The sequence below is a fragment of the Dendrobium catenatum genome, unplaced genomic scaffold (assembly GCF_001605985.2).
Source record: "Dendrobium catenatum unplaced genomic scaffold, ASM160598v2 fragScaff_scaffold_621, whole genome shotgun sequence".
In the NCBI taxonomy this organism is placed as follows: Eukaryota; Viridiplantae; Streptophyta; class Magnoliopsida; order Asparagales; family Orchidaceae; genus Dendrobium; species Dendrobium catenatum.
The window spans coordinates 1,408,841-1,428,104 of NW_021319083.1; the positions used below are offsets into that span (position 1 = coordinate 1,408,841).

Below are 19,264 nucleotides of genomic sequence, written 5' to 3' on the forward strand. Positions count from 1 at the left end.
TAACCACGATACGAAGATGATAAATTCTGATATGCGACTTGAAAGTTTGCCATCATAGCAAATGAGAACAAGTCTCAAGGTCATCAGCCCGTGGCAAACTGCATTCAAAAAATAGGGAAAGTGGGTGGGTATAGGTGGGTACGAAATCCCGGAAGTCACCATAGGTGGGTGTGGGTGGGTGAAGCCCGTCAGAGTAAAACATGGGTACCCAATGGGTACCCAAGCAGGACCTCATGTAGGGCTTTGCTGCAAACGAATCAAGCCGAGCTGAGTATGTGAGTGTTCATGTTTGTGTTCATTTAATATCAGCTTGTTCAAGTTGGTTCATGTTTGTTCGAGCTTAATTGTTTGTGTTCATGTTTGATTCATTTAAATTAATGAGTGTTCATGTTCGGTTCATGTTCGTTCGTTTAGTGTTTATCGAGCTTGTTCGCGAACATATTTAACGAATTTTTTTTAACTATCAAACAAACATGTTCATGAACATATCTATGAAAAAACACATTTATAATAAAAGCAATTATCTATGTAACAAAGGCAATGATTATTTATATATATATTTTTAAATTCTATAATCAAATATTAATTATTTTTATCGATCTTGTTCATGAGTTCAAAATCGAACACGAATTGAGCTTCTTATCGAGCTTAATGTCGAGCTTGTTCACGAACTTCAAATGATGTTGTTCGCGAACATAAATAAGCCGAACGCATTAGTGTTCAAGTTTGTTTATTTAAGAATTGAGTATTTAAAATATTGTTCAAGTTTGTTTGTTTAATTAATTAAACGATCACAAAAGAGCTTTAATCGAACCGAACAACGAGTAGCTCGTTGAACGTTTGATTTGCTTGCAGCCCTAATACTAATTCAATCAAAATAAGCTTAAAAATCATTGAATATTTTTAAAATTAATGCATATAAAAATTTAATACTGTACTACCCTCAAAATAAATCCAAAATTTTTTCAAACCCAATCTAATATAATTTATATCAAAATATTCTAGAATAATTTTTCTTAAACCCACAGGATAATCAATGTTATGACTGCTCAACAAAAACAATTTAATTTATTACAGCACATAAGCCGGCAATATGGAAATCTATGTTAGGCAATTCTGAGAGATGAATGTAATAAGTAACAGTTTCTTAACTTTTGGAACAAAAAATGATCAGTCGCAGATGATTCATGGCTTTCATTTGGGTTAAACAGCTTCATCTTCATGATACAGATATAAGCCAAAGCCAAATCGAGCACAAGCTCTACCAAACGCAATTTCTTCTGCAGCAGTCACAGGGTCTTCATATCGGCTATCACTCGAAGATGCCGTTCCAGTAGATTCGCGGTGTGCCTGCATTAATAGTTTAAACAAACGAAATATATTATATTGGCAGTTTGTTTCTCATATATCTGTATACTATGTCATATCACATTTTTTTTCGAATTAGGCTTCGTTTGGGACAACTTTTTTATTTTTTTACTGCTTCTGAATGCAGCTTCTTAGTACAAAAATTTTAATTTTATAATTAAAAAACTGTTTTAAGAAGCAATAAGAAAGCCATCCCAAACGAAGCCTTGGACGGCTTTTTTTATGCTTCTTAAAGCATATTCCTAATAAAAAATTAAATTTTTATACTAAAAAACTGCTTTAAGAAGCAATAAAAAAGTCGTCCCGAATGAAGCCTTAGGCTTCGTTGGGGACGGCTTTCTTATTGCTTTCTAAAACGGAGTTTTAGTGCAAAATTTTTTATTTTTGTACTAAAACTCCGTTTTAGAAAGCAATAAAAAAGCCGTCCCAAACTAAGCCTTAGTCTACTGACTATAGAAAATTTATCCCAATATATTCCCAGTTTCCAATTTCTACTTTTGGGATCATTTCAGATCAATTTTGTATAATCATGAGGATAATTTGGACACATGAGATTAGTTAATAAATTATTTTGGTCTCTCTGTCTACATTTAAGATCATTTTAGATAAAGAATGAGTAAGATAAAACTTTAAACATTTGATTAGGTCAAGATGCTATACTGAAATTAATGTTAGCTTATGGCATGCATGCATTTAAATTTTTGAAGAAGAGAATATTTTACATTATCGTTGATGCGCTTGATAATACGAGCAGGACCATTGACCTTGAGTTTTAATTTGCCATTAGAACCCAGGGGAAACCTTTCCCTGCATAATTTGATCCACACCAAGTCACTTGCGTTTGGTGTGTTGCATTTTATCTTTTAATGTTAGTTTCATGTGGAATTTGATTGTGTCGATCAATCGTATTGTACTGCTGCCTCGAACCTCAACTGTATCGATCGAGCTCGTCGGGTTCTCCCCTTGCTTGGATTCGGGTGCTTTGCACATGATTTTTTTCCCCGTATAACAATACAGTGTTGCAGTGCTATGTACTTGAGCGATGCGATGCTGTATAATTTTCTTGGAGACAGACAAAGAGCATTGTGCTGCAGTGCTCCAAACCCCGGCGCCACGGAGTTGTCAGGATTACTGGAGACAAAGAGTAGAGCATCGCGGCGCTCCAAACTTGGCAACACGGCGCTACAATGTGGGTTGGCAGTTATGTTGTCTTGTATCTCTTTGTTATTTCTATTAGGGAACGATGCAAGAGAGAAGAGAGACAAGGAGAGAGTGAGAGAGAAGAGAGATCTATATTATTTCTCTCAAATTTTCATAGTGAATTTCTTGGTGTTGTGTGGCTTCGTGATTTTTCCCGATTTTGTGTTTTTTCACGTTAAATCCTAGTGTTCTTTATTTTCGATGCATTTTCTATTTCTCTTTTGTGTTCGCTACGCAGTTTACTTCCCCAATACTTAATTTGCTCCTACACTTGTACGTGGAGTTTCTAAATATCTTGAATGCAGATTTCTGCTTCACAGTTGCATTCCTTAAGGACAATGGGTGGAATCAAATCTATAGGAGAGGTGGATTTCTCCCATAAACCACCTCAAAAGGGTTGCGACCCATTGTTTGGTTAAAGGATCTGTTATAAGCAAATTCTACTTAAGGAAAATTAGGTCCCATTGGCAACATCCAATGAAACTCCTTAGGAGCTTTTCCAAACTCAGATTGATAGATTTTGTTTGTCCACTATTTGAGGTTGTGTTGTAAAGTTGAATTATAACTTAGTACCAAGCTTATCCCATAAGGTCCTCCATAAATGGCCAAGGAATTTGACATCTCGATCGGATATAATTGTTTTGGGAATGCCATGCAATCGGATGATCTCTTGAAAATAAATATTGGATCTATTTGTAGCATCCAATGTCTTTAACACGGGATAAAATGGACCATCTTTAAAAATCGGTCAAATGAAATCCTAGCAGCGTTGAGTTGTAGGGAGCCCCCACAATAAAATCCATACTAAAATCAATCCAGGTACTACTAGCATAAGTAAGGGCATGTATAGCTTGTACTTTTGTTGGTGAGTCTTGGCTAGTTGATTAGGAATGATTGAACCTTGGACAGCTGCCGGTAGTGGGGATTGCTTGAACTCAACTACGACCTAAGCCAACCTATAGTCGGCCATTTTATAGGCCTGCATGAAGAGAGATTGCGGCACCATTTCAGGGTTGCAGTTCATAGGTTTGACCAGTTCTTTGGAAGGTAGGAGCACCACCGAAGTACCTTCTTTGTGAAAGGAATAGGTGTTATGGAACACGTCATACTTAGTCCGATGATCGTATTGCCAATGTCTTTAAGGAGAAGGTGACATGCATCCATGAGAAAAACATCATAAAGAAATTGTTCTTGAAGTTTTCCCCCATTTGAGAATTGTACCAAGTATTCTTTTTTGGCTGTGATTTCATTTCCTTTCTTGAACCATAAAATTGGTAGGGTCTTGGGTGCAACATAGTAGAAATGTTCAATTTTCTACCATCAGGGTTGATACCACACTTTCACATCTTCCTTCATCTATCATCATATTGCATACCTTGCCTTTGGATAGTGCACATTATTCTGAGCATATTGTGATTGAGTCATTCATCCTCTTTCTCATATTAAACACTTAAAAGCGGCAAACAATTAATAATTCCCTCTCATATGCTTGTATGAGTTGTTCTTCCACTGGTTCTTCAACTTTTTGATCCAAGGAAGTGGGGTTTTCGCCATGTGCTTCTTCTACTAAGGTCATCAACAATCTTGTAGGACAATTGGGTATAATATGTCCAAGATAATGGCATTTAAAACCCTTGCAAGCGGGGAGGGAGGTTGTAGAGGCCGATGTAGAAGGTCCAGTAGCTCGGCCAATAAGAGTTCCTTTGGTTTCAGACAGTCAACCAGTCACAAGAATCGCTGTTTTCTTTGGGCTCTAGCGGCGTCTAGAGATTTGGGAGAGATTGATCCTCCTCTCGAATTGAGGATCAATTGTATCTTTGCTGCTTTATTTATCTACTAGTTAAATACAAGAATTTTTCTCAGATTTCTCGTATAAAACTCATGTTTTTCTCTGTTTTTGAGTTGTTTCCTGTTGTGGACAGCGGTTGGATTTGTGATTTGTTGCCAGAGTGATTAGGAAATACTTCAAGTATTTCCTATCATATAACCTTCCACTGAGACTTCTTTTTGTTGAAGATTGTGTGGTTAAAGAAACTTTTATCTTGACGATAATGTGCAGGCAAAAAATTTAGTTCCATTTCTTTCTTCCTTTTGTCAAAAAAAAAAAAAGAATATTGTTGGGATTCCCTTCATGCTATCTTGATCACTTCAAATTCTTCCACCACAAAGAAGTGTTGCCGCTTAATTTGATGGCTATCAATTTAACAATGTGGTCAAAAGGTACCTCTTTATATTCAAGGATTCAGTAGTCCATTGAAAATTTCATCCGAATCTAATCTTCCTTCAAAGTCTAGAATATCGATCTTGATTCCGAAATCTAGAGGCCTTTGAGATTCTCGCTTATAATAAAGAAGTGGAGGTTTCTCATTTTCACAAGAAGCTTCTAGGTGAAAAGGACTTTCCTCCTCTGCTAAACGTTCTCCCTCATTTTGGCATTTAATTGGATGATGTAATTCCATCACCACAAACCATTCTTGTAGTTGTTGAATATCTCATTACAATTCTTCCATGAAAGATTCTAGAATTAGCCGTTGATTGGCTCTTGCCGGGCTCTAAAACCAAATGATACTTATGTGGGCTCCGAAAATTCGACCTCGGCCTCCGCTCGCTTTTCTTATTCGGCGAGGGAGTTTTAACGGACTAAGTTCCGAGGTAAATTTTGGAAGGGAAAGGGAGTACAGCAACTCTTGCAGCCTGGAAGGAAATGGACAACAGGTCTGCGGCCTGGGAAGGGAGATGGGCAGTAGTTCTGTGGTCTAGAAAGGGGGCGAACAACAGTTCTTGCAGCTTGGAAGGCAATGGACAGCAGGACTGCGGCCTGGGAAGGGAGATGAAACAGTAGTTCTGCAGTCTGGGAAGGGGTGGATAACAGTTCTGCGGAATGCTAAGGAGCGTGCAGTAGCTAGACATCCGCTTTAGGCACTGCAGAGAGGCGAAACTGCACTTGGTGGAGGGTAATAAAGGAGGAGAGGAATAAACAGCTTGTCGGAGGCTATTGGAAAGAAAGACGCCACCAGCTCGCTTAACCAAGATACATCGAAGAAGAGAAATCTGAAAAGGTTTCTAACTTTCTTGATGAATACCCAAAAGCTGATTACAAGAGGGGGAGCTAGGTCATATTTATAAGACAAGACTACATCTAGAGTCCTTTAAGGAGGGAAATAACAAAAAACAGAATTTCACAAGAGATGCATCTATGGAGCACATAGAAGGAAGGAGCAGAAGTGACTATTTAGCAAGACAGATAATGATATTTATGTGATGCCAAAAAGATGAGCAAAACAAGATTTGTAGTAATTTCCAAGAATGAAAGAGGAGAGCGAGTCAAGAACAAGAGGAAGACATATGAGATTGCGTGTAATGCATGTGAAAAGACAAGCTCAATGTATGTCAGAACAAAACAAGGACACAAACGTGAAGCCGTGCGCTATGCAATGGAGGGATTTGTAGGAGTCGGGTTCAAAGTGAGCACAGTGTTGCAATCAACGAGCAAGGATTGTTTGTCTTTGATATTGACAAAAACCATAAAAGCTAGAAGAACTGAGAATTAGAGAGAAGAGTAACCATCCATTGATAAAAGAGATTAATAAAATACCTTTGATTCAATTCATTCTGTAACGATCAATTACAATTCCTGAATCCCAAATTTATAAAAATAGTGTTATAAAGACAAGTCTCTTAGATAAGATCGATTATTCAAATTCAAATTAGAGCCTACAACAACAACAACAAACCTTTATCCTACTGTGAGGGGTTAGCTACATCAATCTTTTTATCCATTGTATTATGTTAAGAATTAAATTCTTATTTAAATCTAATAAAAAATTGTCATTTATAATATAAGCCTATCTAAACTAAATTTAATCCCAATAATTCATACTGATGACACAAGATTCACGCGATTTGGCGAAATTTGCCTGGTTTCATGGCTGCATGAAGAAGCGGAAATTTCTTCTTTTCTGGCGATATGCATAAGATTAAAATATTTGTCTTAAGATATTCCCTCACTCTAGGCTCTCCCTATATATATATATATATTTTTTTTTTTTTTCATTTTATGTTTACGCAATCTTTTAATTTTGAGGCTTACGCCTCAAAATGCCTTGAGGCTTACGCCTCGCCTCACGAATGAAAACGCCTCAATACCCGAATACGTAATTTTAAACATTGATGCTATGTACTTGAGCGCTGCGGTGCTGTATAATTTTCTTGGAGACAGACAAAGAGCGGAGTGCTCAGGCGCTGTCAGGCAAACTGAAGATAGAGAGTAGAGCATCGAAGCACTCCAAACTTGGAGCCACAGTGCTCGGCTGACAGTTCTATTGTATTGTATATCTTTATTAGTTCTATTAGGAAACAATGCAAGAGAGAAAAGAGAGAAGGAGAGAGCAAGAGAGAAGAGAGAAGATCTGTATTATTTATCCAAAATTTTCATAGTGAATTTTTTGATGTGGTGTGGCTTCGTGATTTTTTCCCGATTTCGGGTTTTTCCACTTTAAATCCTAATGTTCTTTATTTTCGATGCATTTTCTATTTCTTTTTTTGTGTTCGCTACGTAGTTTACTTCCCCAATACTTAATTTGCTCCACTTGTTCGGAGAGTTTCTAAATATCTTGAATGCTGAGTTCTGCTTCACAGTTACATTTTGTAAGTATAATGGGTGGAATCAAATCTATAGGAGAGGTGGATTACTCCCATAAACCACCTGAAAAGGGCTGCGACCAATTGTTTGGTTAAAGGATTTGTTAGAAGCAAATTCTAGTCAAGGCAAATTAGGTCCCATTGGCAAATGTTTTTGCCAATGAAACTCCTTCGGAGCTTTTCCAAACTCAGATTGGTAGATTTTGTTTGTCCACCTATTTAAGGTTGTGTTGAGAAACTGAATTATAACTTTGTACCAAGCTTATCCCATAAGGTCATCCATAAATGGCCAAGGAATTTGACATCTCGATCGAATACATTTGTTTTGGGAATGTCATGCAATCGGATGATCTCTTGAAAATAAATATTAGCTCAATTTGTAGCATCCAATGTCTTTTAACACGGGACAAAATGGCAATCTTTAAAAATCGGTCGAAAATAATCATGACGAAGTCCTGGCAGCGTTGTGTAGTAGGGAGCCCCCACAACAAAAACCATACTAAAATCAATCCAAGGTACCACTGGCATAAGTAAGGGCATGTATAGCTTGAACTTTTGTTGGTGAGTCTTGGCTAGTCGATTAGGAATGATTGAACCTTGGATAGCTGCTGGTAGTGGGGATTGCTCGAACTCAACTACGACCTAAGCCAACCTATAGTCGGCCATTTTACAGGCCTGCATGAAGAGAGATTGCGGCACCATTTCAGGGTTGCAGTTCATAGGTTTGACCAGTTCTTTGGAAGGTAGGAGCACCACCGAAGTACCTTCTTTGTGAAAGGAATAGGTATTATGGAACCCGTCATACTTAGTCCAATGATCGTATTGCCAATGTCTTTAAGGAGAAGGCGACATGCATCCATGAGAAAAACATCATAAAGAACTTGTTCTTGAAGTTTTCCCCCATTTGAGAATTGTACCAAGTATTCTTTATTGACAGTGATTTCATTTCCTTTCTTGAACCATAAAGTTGGTAGGGTCTTGGGTCCAACATAGTAGAAATGTTCAATTTTCTACCATCAGGGTTGATGATGGGTTGATACCACATTTTCACATCTTCCTTCATCTATCATCATATTGCATATCTAGCCTTGGATAGTGCACATTGTTCTGAGTATATTGCGACGGAGTCATTCATCCTCTTTCTCCTATTAAACACTTAAAAGCGGCAGACTTCATCCTCTTTCTCCTTTTAAACACTTAAAAGAGGCAGACAATTAATAATTCCCTTTCATATGCCCGTATGAGTTGTTCTTCCATTGGTTCTTCAACTTTTTGATCAAGTGGGGTTTTCACCATTTGCTTCTTCTACTAAGGTCATTAGACACCTTGTAGGACAATTGGGCATAATATGTCCAAGATAATGGCATTTAAAACCCTTGCAAGCGGGGAGGGAGGTTGTAGAGGCCGGTGTAGAAGGTCCAGTAGCTCGGACAATAAGCGTTCCTTTGGTTTCAGGCAGTCAACCAGTCACAAGAATCGCTGTCAGAGGTGCTCCCAGCCCTGTTCACCTGCTAATGTTGTTTTTTTCTCGATTCGTTATTGCTTCTCCACCTTGAAAGGGAAATTGAAGATGTCGTTGATTATCGAATATGGCTTCAATTGTAACGCAATGGCAATGGATGGGTTTACACCTCCAAAAAAACAAGCAATGAAGTTTTCTTCATAGTTTACCAAGTTGCACTTCAGTGCTAACTGTTTGAATTCAACCATATAACCTTCCACCGAGACTTCTTTTTGTTGAAGATTGTGTGGTTAAAGAAACATATCTTGACGATAATGTGCAGGCAAAAAAAAGGATCTTGGGATTCCCTTCATGCTATCTTGATCGCTACAAATTCTTCCACCACAAAGAGGTGTTGCCTTTTAATTTGATGGCTATCAATTTAACAATGCGGTCAAAAGGTACATCTTTGTATTCAAGGATTCAATAGTCAATTGAAAAATTCATCCGAATCTAATCTTCCTTCGGATTCTAGAATATCGATCTTGATTCCGAAATCTAGAGGTCTTTGAGATTCTCGCTTATAATAAAGAACTGGAGCTTTCTCCTTTTCACAAGAAGCTTCTTGGTGAAAAAGACTTTCCTCTTCTTGGTGAAAAAGCTTCTTGGTGACGATAATGTGCAGAGGCGAACAGTAGGTATTGCACTTGGTGGAGGGTAATAAAGGAGGAGAGGAATGAACAGCTTGTCGGAGGCTATTGGAAAGAAAGACGCCACCACCTGGCTTAACCAAGATACAGGGAAGAAGAGAAATCTGAAAAGGTTTCTAAGTTTCTTGATGAATACCCAAAAGCTGATTACAAGAGGGGGAGCTAAGTCTTATTTATAAGACAAGACTACCTCTAGAGTCCTTTAAGGAGGGAAATTACAAAAAACAGAATTTCACAAGAGATGCATTTATGGAGCACATAGAAGTAAGGAGCAGAAGTGACTATTTAGCAAAACACAAATGATGATAATTATGTGATGCCAAAAAGATGAGCAAAACAAGATTTGTAGTAATTGCCAAGAATGAAAGAGGAGAGCGTGTCAAGAACAAGAGGAAGACATGAGACTGTGTGTAATGCATGTGAAAGGACAAGCTCAATGTATGTCAGCACAAAACAAGGTCACAAACGTGAAGCCATGCGCTAGGCAATGAAGGGATATGTAGGAGTCGGGTTCAAAGTGAGCACAGTGTTGCAATCAACGAGCAAGGATTGTTTGTCTTTGATATTGATAAAAACCATAAAAGCTAGAAGAACTGAGAATTAGAGAGAAGAATAGTCATCATTGATAAAAGAGACTAATAAAATACCTTTGATTCAATCCATTCTATAACGATCAATTACAATTCCTGAATCCCAAATTTATAAAAATAGTGTTATAAAGACAAGTCTCATAGATAAGATCAATTATTCAAATTCAAATTAGAGCCTACAACAACAACAACAACAACATCAAGCCTTTATCCCACTGTGAGGGCTTGATTACATGAATCGTTTTTCTCCATTATATTATGTTAAGAGTCAAATTCTTATTTAAATCTAATAAAGAAAGATCATTTATAATATAAGCCTATCTAAACTAAATCTAATCCCAATAATTCATATTCAAACCTAAAATCATTCATAAATATATTTTATCTAATAGAGTAAGTAAAATCTTAAGTTAAAAAAACATTGATATAAACCTAAACCTAAATTATTGTGTTGCATCAACAACACAAAAATTCCTTTTCCTCCCCCCCTCGCCATCCCTTAGCACCGTCTTCACTTTCTCTGTAACTCTATCACCACTAGATATCTAAAAGAGGTTCTGACAATGAAATAAAGGGTATCAGCACTGTAGACCAAAATCTTTAGTACAAGAAAGCTTAACATCCGATAAAATATCTAAGGTTTTAAAGAGATGAGATCTAACCTAACAATATAGGTTTTGTAAAGTGTTCACAAGATATCAAATGCTAGATGTGCATTGTTTTTTTAAGTACTTCTACACGGTACAAATCCACAGCCACAAATCCCCACTAGCAACGTTCAACAATTTCAATGCTCAATCATTATTCGAAATAATGAGTTTCTTAAATGAAATCTAAGTACTGCACAATATTCAAGGTTTTAAAGCGATAAACAATATTAAACTTTACCTCTCCATCTGATCCTCGTATAGTAACGCGATACACCACTGTCACGCTTCCATTCCCTGAGAAGATAACATCACGCACCTCTCCACACCAGCCTTGCAAAACATAATAAATAAGATAACTTTGGTTCTTCTGAGTGATTAGAAATCTCAAAAGCAACCCAAGGTAAAAATTTGAACAAACTTTAATGATTGACAAGATTGCCAAACTAACGATAAACCTATTTTTATATAAAAATTAAACTAGTTAGCCGGTCACCTTCCAATTGTCAAAGAAAATAAAATGAATCACTCTAAACCGATATAGAAAACTTATGGTAATTTATCTGGCCAACCTATCCAACTATATCAATGCATTTATTATCCTTCCCAACGGACATTTTGAGTGTTCTGCTGCAAATTCCAACATTATGAATGGAACAAAATTCAGATGTACAAGCTTCATGATTGTTTACATGTCTTGCAATAATCATTCCATATGGAAGGTCCATTTATAAATTATCCATTAGGATATGCACACAGCAACATTGATGAAAGGAGCATCCTACTGACAATCACATCAGTATTTACAAAGACATATGATTGAAACTTATAACATTTGCAAATGCAGATATATGATTGAAACTTATAACAATTGCAAATGCAGAATGTACACAAGAAGAAAAACTATACATCATAGTCTCTAATTGAGAATAAGAATATGGAGAAAAGATTACAACAATGCTCCCAAAGGATATATTAAACATAATGACAAACAGCTGTATGATTCAATTCATGTATATAGATTGATAACTGTACCTGGGGCGTAGAAGCTCAGCATTCTGTTCGCATGATACCTACATACCAAAAAAAAAGTACAAGTTGAGGCAAATTGTAAATGAAACTACATTTTTACCAGGAGAAATTAATAATAGACCATATATGATGAGCCCTTCAAACTGGACAATAAAATCATCAATTGCTTCAGGAGGTAGGCCCTGAAATGTTCAGGACTTAGGCATCATCAATCTTAAAAAAGAATCCTTAAGCAAGTATGACTTACTTGTAGAGGCAGGCATTATTAGACAACTGGCATTGTTTCATGAGAATTGCTATAACATTGGGAAAGAATCCAGAAAATAAACCATCAAACAACAAACAATTCCTTGTTTTGAAAACTGTGTAGATACAACCCTCCCAGTACACACACTGGTAAGGAAATCCAATATACTATTACTCTTAAAATTGCTCGTATCCTATGTGAGCATGGTGATCATAATTATAATGACAACAGCACATCAGGCGCATAGAAGATGCCAAAGCTTTTACAGAACACAGCACTTCAAAGTTAATTTAAGCTGAATTCTGCAAACTCATAAATTTTGGAACAAAGATGAGAGGAAAGAATGCAAATATGAAGAAGAAAGATTTCCATTTCCAATTGGAGAAAGACAACAGGTTACAGAGGAATTGCATCTGCTGCCATGAAGCACATAAACTTTGACCATCCTACTAAAAAGCAAGCAAATCATGTTTTCTGATTATAAGTCCATCAATTTTATTTAAGGGGATTTAAATGCCTACCACCTAATACATCTATATTTATATATCTAACACCTAAAACTTCTTATTTACTTATATAACATATAAAACTCTTTAACATAAAAAAAAAAAAATCTAAAACTCTTTAACATCTCAAATATATCCCTCCATTACTCCCTTAACCCTATGGGAGATTACTCTGTCGAATCCTCCGGTAGCTCCATGCGGGCGAACTCAATGAACACCTGCTCTAGCAGGTGAACTCGCCCGCCTTCGACTTCTTTTTCTCTCATTGATAAATTCCAACAATTATTTCTCCTATCCAAAAGATATTTCATTCTTAATTTTAAAAGCATGCATAAGGATTGAAAGAATGGTTGATTTAAAAGTAAGGGCAGGAATTTACCCAAAGTCATATCGCTTTTCGGTAAAAGTTTTAATTTCAAAATTAGGCATAAGAATTTACCTCACTTGATTTTAAAGAACATTTATAATGACAATAAGCTTCATCCTTCTCGTTTCATGAGCGATAGAAAGAGAGCAAGCAAAATCGCATAGGAGGGAGAGGCTCACGCACCTGTCGAGGGTGGGAAGAAAGTTCACATGCGAGTAGCTAACGAAGATTGGACACAATAATCTCTGGCAGGCCATAGAGATAAAGAGAGGGTGTATTTTAAGTGTTAAAATATTTTAGGTATTATACAAATAAAAAAAATTAGGTGTAAGATACGTAAATATGGATGTATTAGATGGTATGTATATAAATCACCGTTTTATTTAATGTGTAAAATCTTTTTTGAAAGGTGAAATCACGTTTAAATTAGGCCTGATATCCATGTCATTAAAGGTTGCTCCGTTTATCACTAAATCATTCTCCGTAATACTATTTATAAGAAAAGGTGATTTCTATCCTGAAAAGTGACTTTCCATCATGTCCTAGTCTTATGATCCTTTCATGATTCTCCAACATTCACATATGCTCCACCAGCTGCATTAATGTTTAAATTCAGCTCATCGTAATTCGCCCAATGGTTGTAGCACCACTATGATTAATAAAATGGAGAAAATAAACTACCAAATTTCAAAACCTTTCTATCATGGCCGGCCATTTCCAAGCACATTAGCATGTTAATTAAGCAACTCATTTCCTCTTACCTAATTTCCAAACCAGAAGTTACCCTGCACAAATGTTGATTACAACTGTTCTTCTTCAAAATTTCTGAATTTTTCCAGCAACATCAGAATTTTCACCTCACCGACTCAAAGAATTCACTCTGCTTATTCTTCACTTACACAGAATCTACCTTTCCAGAAACATACAGACGTTTAAACAATCAAGACTAAACAGTTCAAAAATTAGTGACCTCGACATCTTCCTCAAATGCCCCAACAAACAGAAGTGAGTTCTTACTCCTGCTATCCACTAGCATCATGCAATATCTTCAGCTTCATCAATCCTAGCACAGATCAAAGAACACAATCTAGTTCGAAGCAGCAGAAGAACAGTAAAAAGCTTCCATAATCCGAGATCCATAACAAAACAAATAGAATATACAAATCACTCTTTCAACCGATCAACAAGAGATCATACCAGATCTAAAATAACAAAAGCCGATCGACGAAATAATCAAAAGTCCGCGAGTTAAGAATGGCGTACCAGGGAATGGAGTTGTCCACAGGATTGATGATCTTGTCCGGTACCCTCTTGTTCAGGTCTCGCAGGATCTCGTTGAGGGGACGAGTTAAACCCGCCGCCGCCATGTCGAGCGGTACAACGTAGTTGGAGTTAGGCACACTAACCTTCTTCCCATTACTCCCGCCGCCAGTTCCCGCATTCTTTTCAAGCGAGGCCGTAGCCATACATTTCCTCCGGCCGCCCTCAAATCCGATCCTCCCCCGTGGACGAGAAACTCGCGATACCGCCGGGATAGCCAAGTTAGCGCCAAAAAATACGGCGTTTGCCGTCTCCATCAACACTACAGCAACTCTATATCCGATGGGAAGCAGATCGTAGAAGAACAAGAGATGAGAGATGTAAAAGCAGCGTAGAAGCTCTGATTAGCCTTCTGCTTCGTCTCTCTCTCTCTTTCACGCATTTATGGATTTTTCATTCATTTCCTTTCAGTGAATGAAAGGAAAGCATTCTCCAACTACCAACCTAACCTCGCGCAACGCAAGCAAATGCCTAATGGCTTTGGTCAAAAAGTCGTCCAACGTCCATAAATTTTCAATTTACACGTTGATCCTCCAACAGTCCAACTCATGTGACATTTACAAATTAAAATATAAAAAAAAACATCATATTTTCTATAGGATTGTTTTGATAGAGATAGTTAGGGCATCTCTAATGGAACGCAATACAAACGTATGACGTTTCTTCAATCCTCCATTCGACCAGCAATTTTAATGTTATTTTATTACGGATGAGCAGTGTGACATTAATATTGGGGTCGCACTTCATCCGCCATTTGTTTTTTTGTATTCGATAAATAAAATTTATGATTAAAAATATATAAAATAAAGTATTTGAAAGAATATCCTAGAATTTTTTTTTTTTCGTTAAGAAATGGAATTTGGTTGGAGACCAATTACTGCATTTTATTGTATACTGCCAATCCATACAAGGTAAATAATTTATATTTAAAAAAAAAAATTGTTCAAAAAAATATAAGGAAAACACATGTTATAAAAAAAAAATATTTTCAGGAAATGAACACCACCAATACAGAAATAAAAATATATTTGGTGAAATTTTCAAGTCAAGATAGGACCACAGAAGAACACCAATACATTTTCATACATCCCTGAACTACAATGGTTTACAGTTCACTATCATTAAAACATATAAATCTTATAAAATAAGTTAAAAAAGTAAAGCCATAACAAAAGCCACCAGCTTGAATCAGTAGCGACCAAACTTAGAACCAGATGGAGAAATGTTGCTGCATCTACTGGATTTAGCGAGTTGCGCTTCTTCTTGAATTGCAGTATCAGCAAACTGATACAGATTTCTGATGTGATAACTTTCTTCAGCTTTAACCTGCAAATCAAAGTAAGCATACAGCAGAAACAGAGAACTAAAGCATAGAGCATAAGGAAGATAAAACGCAGCAGAGGAAGAAGCTGCCGAGCCAAAATATGATCTGATCTATATTCATCTCCTTGGTATTTACAGTATATGTATATGGCTAAGAAAGCTATGGACGGTGAGATCAAAATCAGTTAGAGTTCAATGGTGAGGATTAATGCAGTACTGTTGATGGCAGACAAAAGCTGCATAGGTGACAGAAGAGTTGAGGAGTTGTGCGGCTATGGCGGTATAAGAGCTATTGCTTATACTATCTGCTTATCACCCCCCGCAAGATGACACTCGTGTCAACGAGTGTAAGCTTGTGATGTAGCTCTTGAAACCGTTTTGAAGACAAAGGTTCGGTAAAAATATCGGCCATTTGATCAATAGTGTTGATGTGCCGAATGGAGATAGATAGATTTTTGACACAATCTCGAATATAATGATAATCTATCTCTATATGTTTGGTGCAAGCATGAAACACAAGATTATTTGCTAAGGCTATTGCAGAGACGTTGTCACAAAATATCAGTTGGCTCACTTGTAGGAATCTTGAATTCTAAAAGAAGGCGTCTCAGCCATATTAAGTCTGCGCCAGTAGTAGCAAGAGAACGATATTCCACTTTAGTGGATGAACGAGCTACTATTTTATTCTTTTTAACTTTCCAAGAGATGAGATTTTGACCTAGATAAGAGCAGTAGCCTGTGGTAGACTTTTGGTCTGTTGTATCTCCTGCCCAATCTGAATCGGAAAACGCACATAATTGTAGATCAGTTGGTTGAATCATTAGGCCAAAAACCAATGTACCTTTGAGATAACGTAAAAGTCGTTTGAGAAGAGAAAAATGTGTGTTTGATGACTGATACATGAATTGGCATAGTTTATTGATAGTATAGGAAAGATCAGGTCTTGTAACTATCAAATATTGGAGTGACCCAACCAAGTGTTTATATAATTCCGGATTTGAAAAATGTTTGTCATTTTCGGGCAAAACAGAATTTTTAACGGCCGTGGGAGTAGTTAAATACTTGCAATGATCCATTCCTGCTCTTGTCAGAATTGATGAGGCATATTTTTCTTGAGTTAAAAACAATCCATTTGATGTCAACTGAACATTTATGCCAAGAAAATGATGGATATGGCCTAGATTTTTCAAGTTGAAATGAGCATGTAGATCCCGTCTGAGGTGATTGATGAGTTGCTCGTCATTGCCGGTCAATAATATGTCATCAACATAGATCAAAATGAATAAGAGCTTGGAATCATGTTGATACAGAAGTAAGGATGGGTCGGTTGTACTTGGTTGAAAGCCAAAATTGATTAAATGTGTGGAGAATTTTGCAAATCATTGCCTAGGCGATTGTTTCAATCCATAAATGGACTTTTTTGAGAAGGCAAACATGGTCAGGATGTAAGGGATCAATAAAGCCAATTGGTTGAGTCATATATATGGTGTCATTTAGATCTCCATGTAAAAAAGCATTTGAAACATCTAATTGTAGTATTTTCCATTTGTGTGTAACAACCACTGTTAGAAGTATTCGGATAGTTGGAAATTTAGTCACCAAACTAAAGGTTTCTAAGTAATCCAAACTATATTGTTAGAATTCATAGAATTTGAGAAGGATAAAAATACCTTATGATTATTATACAAAATTATTCATATTTATAGATCTATACAAGATGTCTTAATAAAGAAATAAATAACTTCTAATTGATACATAATTGCCTCAATATAATCCTTCCTAATTCAGCTACCCAAATATAGAAGGATATTGGCGTGATCCAGGTGAGCCTCCCATGGATTCTCATCCTGACCGTGGGATCAAATGCCAAGGGATGATTGAGATTTTGACACTCCCCTTCAAGCTGGAGACCAGCTTGCAATTACTCGCTCAAAGTTAGAGCTGCATTGGTTATAGATAGGATATCAACCACAAGAGAAAGCTGGCAATGAAGGCCGATGATGGAAAACTATCATCAAAATTCTGACAATTAAGACTGGTTGTGGGAACTTGTATTCCTCATAATTCCTGCAATGAAGGCCGGTAGTGGGAACCTGTCCTCAAAATTCTGACAATGAAGGCCGGTGGTGGGAATTTTTTATTCCTCAAGTTTCCAGCAATGAAGGCTGTATTGTGATATAGTAGCAATAAAGGCTGATTTGATCATGTCAGCAATAAAGGCTGATTTGCTTGTATCAGCAATAAAGGCTGATTTCATCAGCAATAAAGGCTTATTTGTTTATACCAGTTATAAAGGATGATTTTATTATACCAGTAATAAAGGCTGATTTGATTATGTCAACAATAAAAGTCGATGATTCACTCCTTTTTGTTGTTGTTGAAATAACCGACTGGTCTTTTATGACTTGAACCGAGTAGCTACGCAAGCAGAAGTCTGTTTAAGAAAATCAAAGGCCACCCCATCCAGTGGAGAGGCTTCGGAGCCAACTTCACTGGAAGTTGCTGTAGTGGTGACACAAGAGATCAAACTCGTTTTTCGGAAATTTGACTCTAACGATGATGGAAAGATCTCGTCATTGGAGCTAGGCGCCATCTTCGATAGCCTAGGGCACACGGCGTTAGCTGTGGAGCTCGCTCAAGTGATGAGCGAGGTCGATGCCGACAATGATGGCTTCATCAGTCTTGAGGAGTTCGTGGATCTGAATACTAGCAAGGTTGATTCCATAGCAGCACTCAAGGATCTCCGCCACGCTTTCTCTGTCTTCGATCTTGATCGCAACAGATCGTTATCGGCGGAGGAGCTCCCACGCGTGATGCACGGCCTCGGCGAAGGGGTTTTCGTCGTGCAATTCCAGAAGATGACAGATGGCATCGATCAGGATGGCAACGACTTCGTTACTTCGTAGGAGGTGTGTCGCTTCTTCGGCTCCTTTGTGGTTGTTCGACTGCACTCCTTCGACGATTTTCCCTTTCGGTCGGATCGAAAGTTTCGCTCCTTCGGCTCGTTTGTGGTTGTTCGACTATCCTCCTTCGACGTCTCTCTCGTTCGGCTTCGGGTGCTTCACAGGAGGCGCTTTTTCGGCTCCTTTCGTGATGTTCATCTACGCTCGCGCAAGTTTGGACCCTGCTGCGACGCCGGTGTTTAGCGGAATCGAAGCTTCCGTCTGGGGCAGCAACTGGCAGGATCGAGGGTTTCGTCCGTGGTTGCGCTTGCATCTTGAAGGGTCCGCGGCTTCTTGCAGCGTTAGAAGCTTGGAACATTCGGCAATGAAGGCCGCCCGATTTTCTTTGGCTCTGATATCATGTTAGAATTCATAGAATTTGATAAGGGTAAAAACACCTACTAATTATTATACAAAATTATCCCTATTTATAGATCTATACAAGATGTCTTAATAAAAAAATAAATAACTTCTAATTGATACATAATTGCCTCAATATAATCCTTCCTAATTCAGCTACCCAAATATAGAAGGATATTAGCGTGATCTAGGTGAGCCTCCCACGGATTCTCATCCTGACCGTGGGATCAAATGTCAATGGATGACTGAGATTTTGACAACCATTGCCTAGGCGATTGTTTCAATCCATAAATGGACTTTTTGAGAAAGCAAACATGGTCAGGATGTAAGGGATCAATAAAGCCAATTGGTTGAGCCATATATACGGTGTCATTTAGATCTCCATGTAAAAAAGCATTTGAAACATCTAATTGTAGTATTTTCCATTTGTGTGTAACAACCACTGTTAGAAGTATTCGGATAGTTGGAAATTTAGTCACCGAACTAAAGGTTTCTAAGTAATCCAAACCATATTCTTGTTTAAACCCATGCGCAACAAGACGAGCTTTGTGACGAGCTATAGAGCCATTT

At 37.4% G+C, this 19,264-nt stretch overlaps 2 protein-coding genes across 2 annotated transcripts; one reads left to right on the forward strand and one right to left on the reverse strand.

Moving 5' to 3' along the window:
* Positions 1 to 1,051: 1,051 nt before the first annotated feature.
* Positions 1,052 to 14,559, reverse strand: LOC110111859 (DNA repair RAD52-like protein 2, chloroplastic). The gene is made up of 4 exons (XM_020843898.2): positions 14,013 to 14,559; positions 11,633 to 11,670; positions 10,839 to 10,930; positions 1,052 to 1,350 (listed from the first exon to the last, which is right to left on the reverse strand). Exons 1-4 carry the CDS (start codon positions 14,324 to 14,326, stop codon positions 1,204 to 1,206), a joined length of 591 nt encoding a protein of 196 aa, XP_020699557.1. The 5' UTR covers positions 14,327 to 14,559; the 3' UTR covers positions 1,052 to 1,203.
* A 3,226-nt stretch (positions 14,560 to 17,785) lies between these two features.
* Positions 17,786 to 18,954, forward strand: LOC110111853 (probable calcium-binding protein CML10; the record flags this gene model as incomplete). The annotated part of the gene is made up of 1 exon (XM_020843888.2): positions 17,786 to 18,954. A coding segment is annotated over one exon (513 nt), but the record flags the coding sequence as incomplete, so codon positions are not given.
* Positions 18,955 to 19,264: the final 310 nt, after the last annotated feature.